This window comes from Schistocerca gregaria, chromosome X, assembly GCF_023897955.1.
Source record: "Schistocerca gregaria isolate iqSchGreg1 chromosome X, iqSchGreg1.2, whole genome shotgun sequence".
Taxonomy (NCBI): Eukaryota; Metazoa; Arthropoda; class Insecta; order Orthoptera; family Acrididae; genus Schistocerca; species Schistocerca gregaria.
In genome coordinates, this window is record NC_064931.1 from 816,575,349 (window position 1) to 816,591,631 (window position 16,283).

Below are 16,283 nucleotides of genomic sequence, written 5' to 3' on the forward strand. Positions count from 1 at the left end.
GAAATGCAGATGATAAACGGGTATTCGTTGGACAAATATATTATACTAGTACTGACATGTGATTATATTTTCACGCAATTTGGGTGCATAGATCCTGAGAAATTAGTACCCAAAACAACCACCTCTGGCCGTAATAATGGCCTTGATGCACCTGGGCATTGAGTCAAACAGACCTTGGATACCGTGTACAGGTACAGGTGCCCATGCAGCTTCAACACGATGCCACACTTCTTCAAGAGTAGTGACTGGCGTATTTTGACGAGCCAGTTGCTCGGCAATCACTGACCAGACGTTTTCAGTTGGTGAGAGATCTGGAGAATGTGCTGGCCAGGGCAGCAGTCGAACATTTTCTGTATCCAGAAAAGTCCGTACAGGACCTGCAACATGCGGTCGTGCATTATCCTGCTGAAATGTAGGGTTTTGCAGGGATCGAATGAAGGGTAGAGAAAAGGGGCGTAACACATCTGAAATGTAGCGTCCACTGTTCAAAGTGCAGTCAAATGCGAACTAGAGGTGACCGAGACGTGTAACCAATGGCACCCATACCATCACGCCGGGTGATACGCCAGTATGGCGATGATGAACACACGCTTCCAATGTGCGTTCACCACGATGTCGCCAAACACGGATGCGACCATCATGATGCTGTAAACAGAACCTGGATTCATCAGAGAAAATGACGTTTTGCGATTTGTGCACCCACGTTCGTCGTTGAGTACACCATTGCAGGCGCTCCTGTCTGTTATAGAGCGTCAAGGGTAACCGCAGCCACGGTCTCCGAGCTGATAGTCCACGCTGCTGCAAATGTCGTCGAACTGTTCGTGCAGATTGTTGTTATCTTGCAAACGTCCCCGTCTGTTGACTCAGGGATCGAGACGTGGGTGCACGATCCGTTACAGACATGCGGATAAGATGCCTGTCATCTCGACTGCTAGTGCTACGAGGCCGTTGGGATCCAGCACGGCGTTCCGTATTACCCTCCTGAACCCACCGATTCCATGTTCTGCTAACAGTCATTGGATCTCGACCAACGCGAGCAGCAATGTCGCGATACGGTAAATCGCAGTCGCAATAGGCTACAATTCGACCTTTATCAAAGTGGGAATCGTGAGGTTATGCATTTGTCCTCCTTACACGAGGCATCACAAATACGTTTCACCAGGCAAAGCCGGTCTACTGCTGTTTGTGTATGAGAAATCGGTTGGAAACTTTCCTCATGTCAGCACGTTGTAGGTGTCGCGACCGGCGCCTTCCTTGTGTGAATGCTCTGAAAAGCTAATCATTTGCATATCACAGCATCTTCTTCCTGTCGGTTAAATTTCGCGTCTGTAGCACGTCATCTTCGTGGTGTAGCAATTTTAATGGCCAGTAGTGTATAAACTCGATATCTTTTTAATTTTACACCTTCTTCATACATTAATTGTTTATTTAAACATTTACGTTTCCTAATTAATTTTTATTTTCCTAGTGTTCAAAGATGCAACTTCGCTGAAATACTGTGAAAACAAATAATGTTCATATTATGTATGAGTAGAATTAAATATTGTCAAAATACCACCTGTGTCTTAGTCACTAGGTGGCAGATCATTTGTAAATGGCAGGAAATAAAATGAAATGAATGACATGTCCTTACTATACGAAAAACTAGCAGGTTAACTCCGACACGAGCGACACTGCACAGTTGTGCTTTAGTTACCTAGGATACGAAGAAGGGTACTTATTGTCTTCCGATAATGATTCAGTATTAATACAAAATGTGTAAAAGTAAATGACGGTGGTACTGACGTTCTGGTTCATCCAGGCGTCAATGGTCTCCGCCTCGTAGGCGAGCTGTGCGGCGGCGACGTGTCCGTGCCTGCGCACCAGGTCCGCAGTGGCAGCCATGCCGCGCAGCACGGCGTGCGACGACGCGCTGCGCACCAGCTCCCACAGGTACGAGTACAGCGACCGCACCCACGCGATGCGCCCTGCGCACAACACAAGCCAGTCGCCACATCTGCAACGTACTACAAGTGAGCGTCTCGCCTTTTCGATCACCGTTCCTTTCGATTTGGTTTCGTGGCTCTCTGAAAGTCACATATAACACGAACTGAGGGACCTAGTACCAGAGGAAACCATCCCGGGCATGGGTAAATCAGAGACAAACACGATTTTATTGGAAATTGTTTTTAGGAAGAAATAATATGCTAAAGTGTACTTACAGTGCGTCGCGGTTCTTCCGTTGTCTACTGCTGCTGGCGATTCGTTTTCGTTGTTTGTAGCCAATCTGGTGACATTACGCGGTAACCAATGAGAATCACTATTTGCAATGCGAATTGTGTCAGACATAGGGGATATAAAAATGAAAAAGCTGGCATACTATGCTTACTTTCAATCCATAATGTCATATGGAATTATTTTTTGGGGAAATTCATCAAGCCAAGCTAAAGTTTTCCGGGCATAAAAACGTGGAGTAAGAGTTATATGTGGTGTGAACTCAAGAACATCCTGCAGAGGCCTGTTTAGGGAACTAGGGATACTAACTACTGCTTCCCGATATATTTATTCTTGAATGAAATTTGTCATTAAAATATATCACTTTTTCAAACCAACAGCTCAATTCATGGAATCATTACTAGAAATAAGAATAATCTTCACAAGAATTTAAAGTCACTTAGTCTTGTACAAAAAGGTGTGCATTATTCAGGAACACAAATTTTCAGTAACTTGTCAGCAGCCATAAAAAGTTTAACAACCAATGAAATTCAATTTAAGAGAATTTATTGGTGGCCAACTCCTACTCCATTGATGAATTTCTCAGCAGAACCAATTGATTTGTGTGTGTGTATATATATAAATACAATATAACTTCTGCACAATTTCAGTGCAGTAATGTGTTCATTGTAAATAAGTGTGCGTGTGTGTGTGTGTGTGTGTGTGTGTGTGTGTGTAAGTACAATCTAACTTCTGAACCATTTCAGTGCAGTAATGTGTTCATTGTAAATAAGTATTATAGTAGTTGTATTACACGTTTATTATCTTATAAATAAATAAATAAATAAATAAATAAACTTTTTTATTTTAAATTCAGTGCATTAGTGTTTGTAAAATGATTCTTTCATATAGCGTTCATTAAAAAATGACGATCATTCCACTTGGGACCTGTGGAATGCTTCATTAGCTTATTTGTTTGACTTGTAAATATGTCATGTATTGTTGTTTTTCTGACATGTTCTACATCCTGGAGGACCTCCTCACTACGGACCAATTGGAATGAAAGTAAATCTAATCTATTATTATAATCTTGGCTGCCTCACATATATCGCTATTTTTTCCGAATATGTCACGATTTCTGAGGTTGTGGTTTGGTTGGGACCTAATAGCATACACTATGCGATCAAAAGAATCCGGACACCTCCAAAAACATACGTTTTTTTATATTAGATGCATTCTGCTGCCACTTACTGCCAGGTACTCCATATCAGCGACCTCAGTAGTCATTAGACATCGTGAGAGAGCAGAATGGGGCGCGCTGCGGAACTCAACGGACTTCGAACGTGGTCAGGTGATTAAGTGCCACTTGTGTCATACGTCTGTACACAAGATTTCCACACTCCTAAACATTCCTAGGTCCACTGTTTCCGATGTGATAGTGAAGTGGAATCGTGAAGGGACACGTACAGCACAAAAGCGTACAGGCCGACCTCGTCTGTTGACTGACAGAGACCGCCGTCAGTTGAAGAGGGTCGGTATGTGTAATAGGGAGACATCTATCCAGACCATAACACAGGAATTACAAACTGCATCAGGATCCACTGCAAGTACTGTGACAGTTAGGGGGGAGGTGAGAAAACTTGGATTTCATGGTCGAGCAGCTGCTCATAAACCACACATCACGCCAGTAAATGCCAAATGATGCCTCGCTTGGTGTAAGGAGCGTAAAAAATGAACGATTGAACAGCGGTAAAACGTTGTTTGGAGTGACAAATCACGGTACATAATGTGGCGATACGATGGCAAGGTGTGGGTATGGCGAATGTCCGGTGAATCTCATCTGCCAGCGTGTGTAGTGCCAACTGTACATGGAGGGGGCTTGCACCCCTTGTTGTTTTGCATGGCACTATCACAGCACAGGTCTACATTGATGTTTTAAGCACCTTCTTGCTTCCCACTGTTGAAGATCAATTCTGGGATGAATGAAAATAATATGTCCAGTATAAACACTCTGCAGCACTTTCATTGGAATCTACACTGTTAAAATTTCATAAAACGCCTGGTGAACTGGTGACATGAAATATATCAAAGACCGCAGACATCTAGGTTCCAACTCAGAAAACCACTTTCTTTTGGAAACAACGAACATAGCTCAGCATAAGAGTCACGAGCTGAACTTAGGCTTAGCTGCATGTCTGTTACACACACGACCAGCAGCTTAGCTGAGAGTAGGAATGTGTTTTTTCGTTCTTTTTCAACGTACCGTTCGTTAAGAATGTGTTGTGTGTGCTCATGGAATTTGGTTCTTCTTGACAACTGGCATAAAGGTTTCTTTTGTAAAACCACTACTCTTTTTACAGTAGAATAGAGTTTCACTATTTAAATGAACATTCAAATAGTTATCTGGAAGTAATGTCGGCAGTTGCAGCTGATAATAGCATCTTCGGTAGTGTTGCACGAGCTTAGTGGAGTAGATTTGCCAGTCTGGAACTCAAACTATCGATAGTCCGTGATGGATTACAAGACTCGCAAAAAATCCTATTGCAGGAAGAGTGTAATATTCTAAGGGATAGATGCTAGTTAAGAGCATAATATATGTTTCACTTGCCTCGACGTGTTTTCCATTTGCAAGATTCAGCAGAACGCCCTTTGTGTATCGATACATGTTGTTTCCGGCTTGCTCTGAAAGACGTAAAATATATGGGAAAGAGTTGACTATTTTCATGGTATTGGTTATCGTTGATGATGGTGTCACTGTAGTTTCCTTTGTCACACGTTATCCACCAAAATTACAGAAAAATATAAAGAAAAGTTACTAAAAGAAACGGAAGTATGAAAGTCAAGACAAAAGTTAATAATGTTGGTAACAGAATCAAAACAATTTGGAATATTGTGGAATGGCGGACAGGACAACCATTAGCTAACGGATCCAGGTAGAGGTATCAGTTACTGATACTGTCTGGTTGTTGCCGAGTATTGATGTAGATACGATGTAAATCAAAATCTTGTCTAGTGTCGCTAGAATTTCTAATAGAATTCTTAAGCGCTCTCCTGACTCAACAAGTAAATATTTATATATACCTTGTTACCACAAGCTGTGATTTTTGTAGTTTTCTATATTTTGCGTAATAGCTGTTTTTGTTTCACAGTTTGTCATCTGCAACTATACAGAACTTCGCATCTTGTAAACAGTGACGTAGTGAAAGTTTGAAAGTGCAGTTGTCACAGTGAACCTTACGGGGAATCCAGAAAAAGCAGCTGGAAACGTGTTGCACACGTACACACGCACACTCGCCCACACACACACACACACACACACACACACACACACACACAGACACACACACACACAAGCCTAAATACAGAATAAAATAATGTTAACCATAACATTCCTAGTCATAGATTTTTGTATAAATAACATTCTGCATAAAGTTGTCTATAGATGCAGATGACAGACTGTGATATAAAAACAGCTGAACACAAAATATAGAAAACCACAAAAACCACAGCAGATGGTAACAAAATACAAATAAAAAAAAATTCGTCTGTTTTCAGATTTCTGCATAATTATCTTAAAGACTGATATTTCTGTACGTACAGATGGCAAATTTTTTTCTGTTATTTAATAAAAATAAAATAAATAGCCACATGTCTGGGTAAAAGGAAGAAACAAATGGTTAAGCTTATCCCTTACGGACGTTTTATAAGCCGTGACTGTTTATTCATGTAAGTACGTTGTCACATAGCCTGCACCCAGCATTATGCCTTAAATAGCTATATAGCTATGTACGAGTAACTTCTGGAAAACCGTCTGAAGATGAGCCTGAAAATGTTCGAAAACCGATTTACGTAATTAGTAAATAAATATTTCAAAAAGTGAGCGGTTGCAGTTTTACGTATTTACAGAAACAAATGTGTTTGCTCAAGGGGGAACTTATCCAAAAGCAAATTGATTTGCAAGCAAACACGGAAACAAGTATCGTCTTCAGCCACCGTTATACCTCTCTATACAATATGTGACAGAAAAGATCTGAATAACTGTTGTCCAATTCCCTAACAGATTTATTTTTTTAGAATATTCTAGAAAGTAATGTAGTCAAAAGCAGTATCACAATTAAGTGAAAACAATTGAAATGTTATTTCGCAATGTCGGTTTCAGAAGGATTGCTCAACTGAGAATATCATCTATGCATTTACTCTCCACATATTACGAAGCTTAAATAACATAATGTTACCGGTTGCTATTTTTGTGACCAGTCAAAAGTTTTTGATTGTGTTCATTATAATATGTTTCTAGAAAAGCTTATGTGTTATAGATTTAATGTTCTTTCAGACAACTGGTTTTAATCATATTTAACCAAAATAATGAAGTTGTGGTGTTGAATAATTCTGAAAGGAGAGAAAACAATAGTGACTAGGAATACACCACGAATGGAAGTCTGCATTGTTCAGTGTCGGGGTCTCTCCTAAGCCTAACATATGTGAACGATCTTACAGTAAACGTTCACCAAACAAAACTGACATTTTTATAGATGACACCAGTATTATAATAAGCCGCAGCAAGCACAGAAATATTTGTTTTGTAAGTGAAAATCGCCTTGTTTTGCTGCAATGTGTTTTATTCCTCCTAGACGCGTTTCGCCTTTTATTTTAAGCTTTCTTCGTCTGAGAGAAATAAAATACAATCCAGCTCGTGAAGGTGGTTTTTATTTACAAAACAAATTTATTAAGTTTATTTGCACAGCTTGTTAACTGGAGCATAAATGCTATGTGGAGTAAATATGTTTAATTAAACTGGACGACACTGTATTTTATAGTTTCACAACAAATTGTTTGTAAAAAAAAAATGCGAGTCCTTTTTCGGCCAGAAATGCAAACTGACAGCCAGTGCTTTCGATACTTCATTCATGTCCCACTAAATCATAAACTTAGTTCATTTTTTAGATTTATTAATTCTATAACGACACACCAGAAGAAAACATCAGAATTTACAACACAAAATGCTTCTCGAAGACGTCTGAGTCCCACACTGACTTTTCTCTCAAAATTGTTTCGAAATTGCATCTGTATACCATCCGCAAGCTAAGAACAAGAACTAGTCTCTACTGTTATCACGCGAAGTTTCAAGTCAAGCATCTCCCGGCACCAACTGTTCCTTTCCGCATCTACTAGAACGAAGTGTCAGCACAATTGTCTCCGAGGACGAATCCTTTTTTAAGCGCCAAACAGCAACTCACGTCCAACTCTTCCATCCTGTGTGTTCTCCCGCTGCTACAGCTACCTACTTTTTAATGCCGGCCTTCCAGATGCGCCATAACTAGTGACGTATTTTAACACAATACAAAATTTGCAACTTCCGAACGTATTGGCCGATATATGCAAATAATATGTTGTATGAAACGTGCTAAAACGATGTAATGTTAAAGCAGTAGTTTGCATCATCGTAATTTGTATTTTCGCACCTAGCAAAATAAACAAGAAGACATCACAGATCTAACTTATCCCTAAGATAAAATTATTTATTTCATCTGTACCATAACTAGACCTTTACGCAAAAATTCTTGACAGGTTTTACTTTTACTATATTGAATGGGATAAAGGTAATGAGGTTCCTGAACTTGCATTCTATGGTGGGTTTTCACATGTTATTCTACGAATATGAGAAGAATTCCCATTTCTCGGGGGTTAATTAGGAATAACATCAATGAATTGTTTTCTGTAATTATGTCCAGGCTTATGGTCCAACAAAAGCAGCCAATTGTTTTCTGCAAATGGTAAAAAGACGCTTCGGATGCAATACTGAACATTAGTCTCTCCCTTTTTTCCAGACTTTGATATGCCGATTACGCAAGACGTAAGCAAGTAAACAGACCTCTTTCTTAATTTTTGGTCGTAATTTGCCTCGATGTTCCTGAAGATAGAGAAAGCCGCGGAAACGGTAACACACCGACCCTTATAATTGCGCTTTTGTATATGAAAGTGTCATAACTCTCATCGACTGCACAAGCGACTCTGTATTACTTTCGTTCGAAATGCGAAATCTGACTGACTCGTTTTATACGCAGTTTTGAGTGGGCAACAAGTAGCTTCGTGAATGAGATTTTTCACTCTGCAGCGGAGTGTGCGCTGATATGAAACTTCCTGGCAGATTAAAACTGTGTGCCCGATCGAGACTCGAACTCGGGACCTTTGCTTTTCGCGGGCAAGTGCTCTACCAACTGAGCTACCGAAGCACGACTCACGACCGGTACTCACAGCTTTACTTCTGCCAGTATCCGTCTCCTACCTTCCAAACTTTACAGAAGCTCTTCTGCGAACCTTGCAGAACTAGCACTCCTGAAAGAAAGGATACTGTGGAGACATGGCTTAGCCACAGCCTGGGGGATGTTTCCAGAATGAGATTTTTCACTCTGCAGCGGAGTGTGCGCTGATATGAAACTTCCTGGCAGATTAAAACTGCGTGCCGGACCGAGACTCGTACTCGGGACCTTTGCCTTTCGCGGGCAAGTGCTCTACCAACTGAGCTACCGAAGCACGACTCACGACCGGTACTCACAGCTTTACTTCTGCCAGTATCCGTCTCCTACCTTCCAAACTTTACAGGAGCTCTTCTGCGAACCTTGCAGAACTTGCCCTCCTGAAAGAAAGGATACTGTGGAGACATGGCTTAGCCACAGCCTGGGGGATGTTTCCAGAATGAGATTTTTCACTCTGCAGCGGAGTGTGCGCTGATATGAAACTTCCTGGTAGATTAAAACTGTGTGCCCGACCGAGACTCGAACTCGGGACCTTTGCCTTTCGCGGGCAAGTGCTCTACCAACTGAGCTACCGAAGCACGACTCACGACCGGTACTCACAGCTCCAGAGTAAATAAGTTCATTCTTTACTTCTAATTTTGTGTTTGTGAACATTAGTATTCTTTTCAGTTGTGATGGATAATTTATGACGAAGTATACTAGTGAATGTACGTACTGTGAAAGTGCAGCTAAAATTCCTAAATTCTTAAAAAGGCGTCTATAATATGTTTGTGGCTGAACAGGTCATATTATTCGCACTGATCACTTTTATCCAATCACTACTCACCTCGTAAGTAATGAGTACCCCTTCCCCAAACCAATCGTACCATAAGACATTAATGAATGGAAATATGTAAAATTTATTAATACACTCCTAGAAATTGAAATAAGAACACCGTGAATTCACTGTCCCAGGAAGGGGAAACTTTATTAACACATTCCTGGGGTCAGATACATCACATGATCACACTGGCATAACCACAGGCACATAGACACAGGCAACAGAGCATGCACAATGTCGGCACTAGTACAGTGTATATCCACCTTTCGCAGCAATGCAGGCTGCTATTCTCCCATGGAGACGATCGTAGAGATGCTGGATGTAGTCCTGTGGAACGGCTTGCCATGCCATTTCCACCTGGCGCCTCAGTTGGACCAGCGTTCGTGCTGGACGTGCAGACCGCGTGAGACGACGCTTCATCCAGCCCCAAACATGCTCAATGGGGGACAGATCCGGAGATCTTGCTGGCCAGGATAGTTGACTTACACCTTCTAGAACACGTTGGGTGGCACGGGATACATGCGGACGTGCATTGTCCTGTTGGAACAGCAAGTTCCTTGTCGGTCTAGGAATGGTAGAACGATGGGTTCGATGACGGTTTGGATGTACCGTGCACTATTCAGTGTCCCCTCGACTATCACCAGAGGTGTACGGCCAGTGTAGGAGATCGCTCCCCACACCATGATGCCAGGTGTTGGCCCTGTGTGCCTCGGTCGTATGCAGTCCTGATTGTGGCGCTCACCTGCACGGCGCCAAACACGCATACGACCATCATTGGCACCAAGGCAGAAGCGACTCTCATCGCTGAAGACGACACGTCTCCATTCGTCCCTCCATTCACGCCTGTCGCGACACCACTGGATGCGGGCTGCACGATGTTGGGGCGTGAGCGGAAGACGGCCTAACGGTGTGCGGGACCGTAGCCCAGCTTCATGGAGACGGTTGCGAATGGTCTTCGCCGATACCCCAGGAGCAACAGTGTCCCTAATTTGCTGGGAAGTGGTGGTGTGGTCCCCTACGGCACTGCGTAGGATCCTACGGTCTTGGCGTGCATCCGTGCGTCGCTGCGGTCCGGTCCCAGGTCGACGGGCACGTGCACCTTCCGCCGACCACTGGCGACAACATCGATGTACTGTGGAGACCTCACGCCCCACGTGTTGAGCAATGCGGCGGTACGTCCACCCGGCCTCCCGCATGCCCACTATACGCCCTCGCTCAAAGTCCGTCAACTGCACATACGGTTCGCGTCAACGCTGTCGCGGCATGCTACCAGTGTTAAAGACTGCGATGGAGCTCCATATGCCACGGCAAACTGGCTGACACTGACGGCGGCGGTGTAGAAATGCTGCGCAGCTAGCGCCATTCGACGGCCAACACCACGGTTCCTGGCGTGTCAGCTGTGCCGTGCGTGTGATCATTGCTTGTACAGCCCTCTCGCAGTGTCCGGAGCAAGTATGATGGGTCTGACACACCGGTGTCAATGTGTTCTTTTTTCCATTTCCAGGAGTGTATGTTGATTCGATTGTTTAAAAAATATATTATTCACTACCAGCTAACCATAACCAACATTCGTTATTCATCAACACAGCCGCAAGTCAATCAGAAAGGAGCTGAATGTGCGGCCACAAATATATTTTATCAGTTCATCAATAATGTCAAACTTCTGAAAAGTAACAACGGAAACTTAAATATACTCTGAACTCATTTCTTGCGAACAATTCCTCGAACTATATAGGCAAAGAACTGAAATAATTTGTACTAAAGTTGGAAATTTTGTTTACTGTGTTGTTAAACCCGTTTTTCAATTGTAACTTGACTAGTGATAAAGATTAAAGGGTTCATTTTAATTAAACTTAAGCAACTGTGCCATGTAGCGTTGTGTAAATTACCAATACGTAGCATCATATACATACAAATGATGTATGCATCACTCATTCGATATCAGCGAGGTAGAAATCGGGTAAAAAGTTACTAACTAACCTAGCTTCAAAAGGTATCCAGTATTCCCGGAAGAACTAAGTATTTGCAGGGAGAATTGTTCCCTTCTTTTGGCGACTAGACGAGCAGTTGAAACCTATAGGGAACCTATACCGAATTGCTATGCGCGTTGCCGGCCGGGGTGGCCGAGTGGTTCTAGGCGCTACAGTCTGGAACCGCGCGACCGCTACCGTCGCAGGTTCGAATCCTGCCTCGGGTATGGTTGTGTGTGATGTCCTTAGGTTAGTTAGGTTTAAGTAGTTCTAAGTTCTAGGGGACTGATGACCTTAGAAGTTAAGTTCCATAGTGCTCAGAGCCATTTGAACCATTTGCTGTGCGCGTTAGAAAACAATGTCAAATGAAATTTCTGTGATGGCTTACGCTCGTTGACCTCTTATCTCAATGCTTTCAAACCATTTGACGATCATCGATAGATGATGGATTTTGCAGTATGTTATGTAATGAATCAGATGGAAATCAACATCTGGCAGGAAGACCAGAAAAAAATGTTAATAGTTGCAGAGAATATCCAAAAACATAAACGATCATTTTTCGGAGAGGATATTTATTATTATTGTATGTGTTTTTTGCTTCTACATCCAGACTTACATGTATTTCTACACCTGTATCTATGCTTTGCTTGTCACCTTACGTTGTTTTATGGAACGTACTTCGTGGACAACTGTCACTTCCCCTCTTTCCTGTTCCCATGGCTAATTGTTCGGGGGAAAACGACAGTTGGTAATGCCTGCGAGTGAGCTTGAATCTCTCTAATTTTACCCTCAAAATCTTCTTGCAAAGGGGAAGAAATTTGTTGGTTGAGTTTTCTTGGGACGTACTCTTAGTTATCAGTGTTTAAACAACAAACCACACCCTCCGGCACGACGCCTCTTTTGTAGCATCTACCACTAGTGTTGGATCAGCATCTACGTAAATTTCTTTTGTTTCGTTTTAGGGTGCAAAAATAACTAACGTCACGCCCCCATGCCAGAACCATAGAACACCAAGAAAAATAAGGGGTTAAAAACGACTACACGTTAAGCCCAAGCGACGGAAGGAAAGACAGCTAAAACAGGTACTTGGACAAAGGTACATAAAATACGCCATAGAGAAACAGTGGCCCTGAACTAAAGATTAATTTCCTTCGGCGCCGCTCGGTTGGAGACGTCATGTCACGGATTGCGCGGCCCCTTCTCGCCGTAAATTCGAGTCCTCCCTCGGGCATGTGTGTGTGTGTGTGTGTGTGTGTGTGTGTGTGTGTGTGTGTGTGTGTGTGTTTTGTTCTTAGCATAAGTTAGATTAAGTTAGTTTAAGTAGTGTGTTAGTCCAGGAACCGATGACCTCAGCAGTTTAGTTCCTTAGGAATTCAAAAACATTTGAACATTTTTTGTCCTTCGCCATGTTGCTACGACGGCTAAAAAGCAAAACTCGGTCGACACTCTGCACGTCGTTCGCTAAAACGGCCAATAACTCAGACGGCAAACATAAAAGAGAACATAAGTGGTTAAAAGAAAGGGCATTCCGATAGGAAATGGTGTACTGTCAGGGCAATGAGCAGATAGTGGTGGTGGAGCACGACTTAACAAAAGACGATGGCTAAAAAGACAGTGCACAATACATAACCAAGCTAAAATGATCCTCTCACGGTGAGAGGGCCGAGAAGACGTCGTCCAACCCGATGGGAGAGGCTAAATTCCACGGAGCTTGTTCCATTGAAGGAAGGACCAGTGGTGATGCCAAAGTGACACCACCTGCTGACAGACGGCAATACAGCGAACATCGGAGGGAATGGAAGACCAAGCAGGTCGAGGTACGAGGACTGCAGCCCTGGTAGCAGCGTCAGTTGCCTCGTTTCCCTTCAGAGAGAAGTGACCAGGAACCTACATGAACGTCGCAGTGGCTCCATTAAAAGTGAGTAAGTGAGAGCTTTCCTGTATCCATTGCACTTAGGGCACTGAGACAGTCAGAACAGTTGCAATTACACTCCTGGAAATTGAAATAAGAACACCGTGAATTCATTGACCCAGGAAGGGGAAACTTTATGGACACATGCCTGGGGTCAGATACATCACATGATCACACTGACAGAACCACAGGCACATAGACACAGGCAACAGAGCATGCACAATGTCGGCACTAGTACAGTGTATATCCACCTTTCGCAGCAATGCAGGCTGCTATTCTCCCATGGAGACGATCGTAGAGATGCTGGATGTAGTCCTGTGGAACGGCTTGCCATGCCATTTCCACCTGGCGCCTTATTTGGACCAGCGTTCGTGCTGTACGTGCAGACCGCGTGAGACGACGCTTCATCCAGTCCCAAACATGCTCAATGGGGGACAGATCCGGAGATCTTGCTGGCCTGGGTAGTTGACTTACACCTTCTAGAGCACGTTGGGTGGCACGGGATACATGCGGACGTGCATTGTCCTGTTGGAACAGCAAGTTCCCTTGCCGGTCTAGGAATGGTAGAACGATGGGTTCGATGACGGTTTGGATGTACCGTGCACTATTCAGTGTCCCCTCAACGATCACCAGAGGTGTACGGCCAGTGTAGGAGATCGCTCCCCACACCATGATGCCGGGTGTTGGCCCTGTGTGCCTCGGTCGTATGCAGTCCTGATTGTGGCGCTCACCTGCACGGCACCAAACATGCATACGACCATCATTGGCACCAAGGCAGAAGCGACTCTCATCGCTGGAGACGACACGTCTCCATTCGTCCCTCCATTCACGCCTGTCGCGACACCACTGGAGGCGGGCTGCACGATGTTGGGGCGTGAGCGGAAGACGGCCTAACGGTGTGCGGGACCGTAGCCCAGCTTCATGGAGACGGTTGCGAATGGTCCTCGCCGATACCCCAGGAGCAACAGTGTCCCTAATTTGCTGGGAAGTGGCGGTGCGGTCCCTTACGGCACTGCGTAGGATCCTACGGTCTTGGCGTGCATCCGTGCGTCGCTGCGGTCCGGTCCCAGGTCGACGGGCACGTGCACCTTCCGCCGACCACTGGCGACAACATCGATGTACTGTGGAGACCTCACGCCCCACGTGTTGAGCAATTCGGCAGTACGTCCACCCGGCCTGCCGCATGCCCACTATACGCCCTCGCTCAAAGTCCGTCAACTGCACATACGGTTCACGTCCACGCTGTCGCGGCATGCTACCAGTGTTAAAGACTGCGATGGAGCTCCGTATGCCACGGCAAACTGGCTGACACTGACGGCGGCGGTGCACAAATGCTGCGCAGCTAGCGCCATTCGACGGCCAACACCGCAGTTCCTGGTGTGTCCGCTGTGCCGTGCGTGTGATCATTGCTTGTACAGCCCTCTCGCAGTGTCCGGATCAAGTATGGTGGGTCTCACACACCGGTGTCAATGTGTTCTTTTTTCCATTTCCAGGAGTGTAAAAAGCCTGCGCCGCAGGATGTACTGCGTGGATGATACAGGGCGAAGTGCTCTGCTGTAAATTCTAAGCAGTGTTCCGGAAGCCGATACAGAAAATCGTTGGTCCTAATGACGAAGGCACACCTGACACCACGGTCAGCTCGAGAGCCATCAGTGTACACAAAGGTCCTACCGCGAATTTCGGTGCGGAGGTCGTGAAACTTGGCGATAGAGCGAGGCTGGAGCAGTGTCCTTAGGAAGCGAATGAAGGCCAGGGTGAACACAGGCCGCCGTACTAAGCCAAGGTGGTGAAGGGTTCACACCCATCGGGAAAGTGGCAGATAGCGTGAAGTTCAACTGCCGGAGCAGGAGCCGAAAGCGGACTCCAGGAGGTAACAGAGAAGAGGGACGTGCCCCATACTGCCGATCGAAGGCGTCATCGAAGAAGGAGGCGTAGGATGCGTGGCCAGGCATGGCAGACAAACGGCATGCGTATCGGCCGAGCAGAAAGTAACGGCGGTATGACAGCGATAGTTCGGCTGCTTCAGCGTACAGACTCTCAACCAGGCTAGTGCAAAAGGCGTCAATGGCCAAACGGATGCCGTGATGGTGGATAATATTGAGACAGCGTAAAAGAGACGGTCGTGCAGATGCATAAACGAAAGACTCATAGTCTAGTTTCAAACGGACAAGGATCAGATACAACGGAGGAGGGTGGTCTGATTCGCTCCCCAGGAAGTACCGCTGAAGATAAGTAGGACATTGAGGGACTGCGCACAGTGGGCGGCCAGGTAAGACACCTGGGAGGACCAAGAAAGTTTCCTATCGAGCATGAGCCCCAAGAATTTCGTAGTTTCAATGAACGGATGAGCAACAGACCCAAGATGTAAAGACGGTGGAAGAAACCAATTACGTCGCCAGAAATTCCAACAAAACAGTTTTGTCAGTGGAAAAGCGAAAGCTATTGTCGGTGCTCCATGAGTAAAGACGATCGAGAGATCGCTGAAGACTGTCCGCAGCTCGTGGTCGTGCGGTAGCGTTCTCGCTTCCCGCGCCCGGGTTCCCGGGTTCGATTCCCCGCGGGGTCAGGGATTTTCTCTGCCTCGTGATGACTGGGTGTTGTGTGCTGTCCTTAGGTTAGTTAGGTTTAAGTAGTTCTACGTTCTAGGGGACTGATGACCATAGATGTTAAGTCCCATAGTGCTCAGAGCCATTTGAGCCATCGCTGAAGACTCCACTCAAGTCCATCGATAACTGCAATAGATGAAAAAATCGTCAACAAAAAGGAAGCCGCCCAGCGAGAGTCAGATGAGATAGATGACAAAATCGTCAACGAAAAGGAAGCTGGAGATGCCCAGGGAGAGACAGGCCATAATAAGGTTAATAGCGACAGGCATACCGTTTTCCTGGATAAAGGTGTCCGACAAGACAGAACCCACACTTAGCTAGAAAACTTGGTCTTTTAAGAATTCCTAAAGGAAATGGGCATGATGTCATGGAAGTCCCACGTGTAGAGAGTAGGGAGGATGTCAGTCCTCCAGCAGGTGTCGTAGGCTTTCTCCAAATCGAGAAACACGGCCACAGTCTGATATTTCTGGAGAAAACCATTCATGACATGGGTTGACAAATAGACGAGATAGTCAACCGCAGAAC

The 16,283-nt window shown here is 44.8% G+C and overlaps 1 protein-coding gene across 1 annotated transcript in view; it reads right to left on the reverse strand.

Annotated features, from left to right (window-relative positions):
* Nucleotides 1-16,283, reverse strand: part of LOC126298335 (dynein axonemal heavy chain 5) — a gene marked incomplete at its 5' end in the record, with an annotated part of 791,472 nt that overhangs the window by 661,181 nt on the left and 114,008 nt on the right. Inside the window, one exon of the mRNA XM_049989632.1 lies at nt 1,786-1,967. Within this exon, the coding sequence (XP_049845589.1) occupies nt 1,786-1,967 (182 nt within the window). The remainder of the gene's footprint in view (nt 1-1,785; nt 1,968-16,283) is intronic.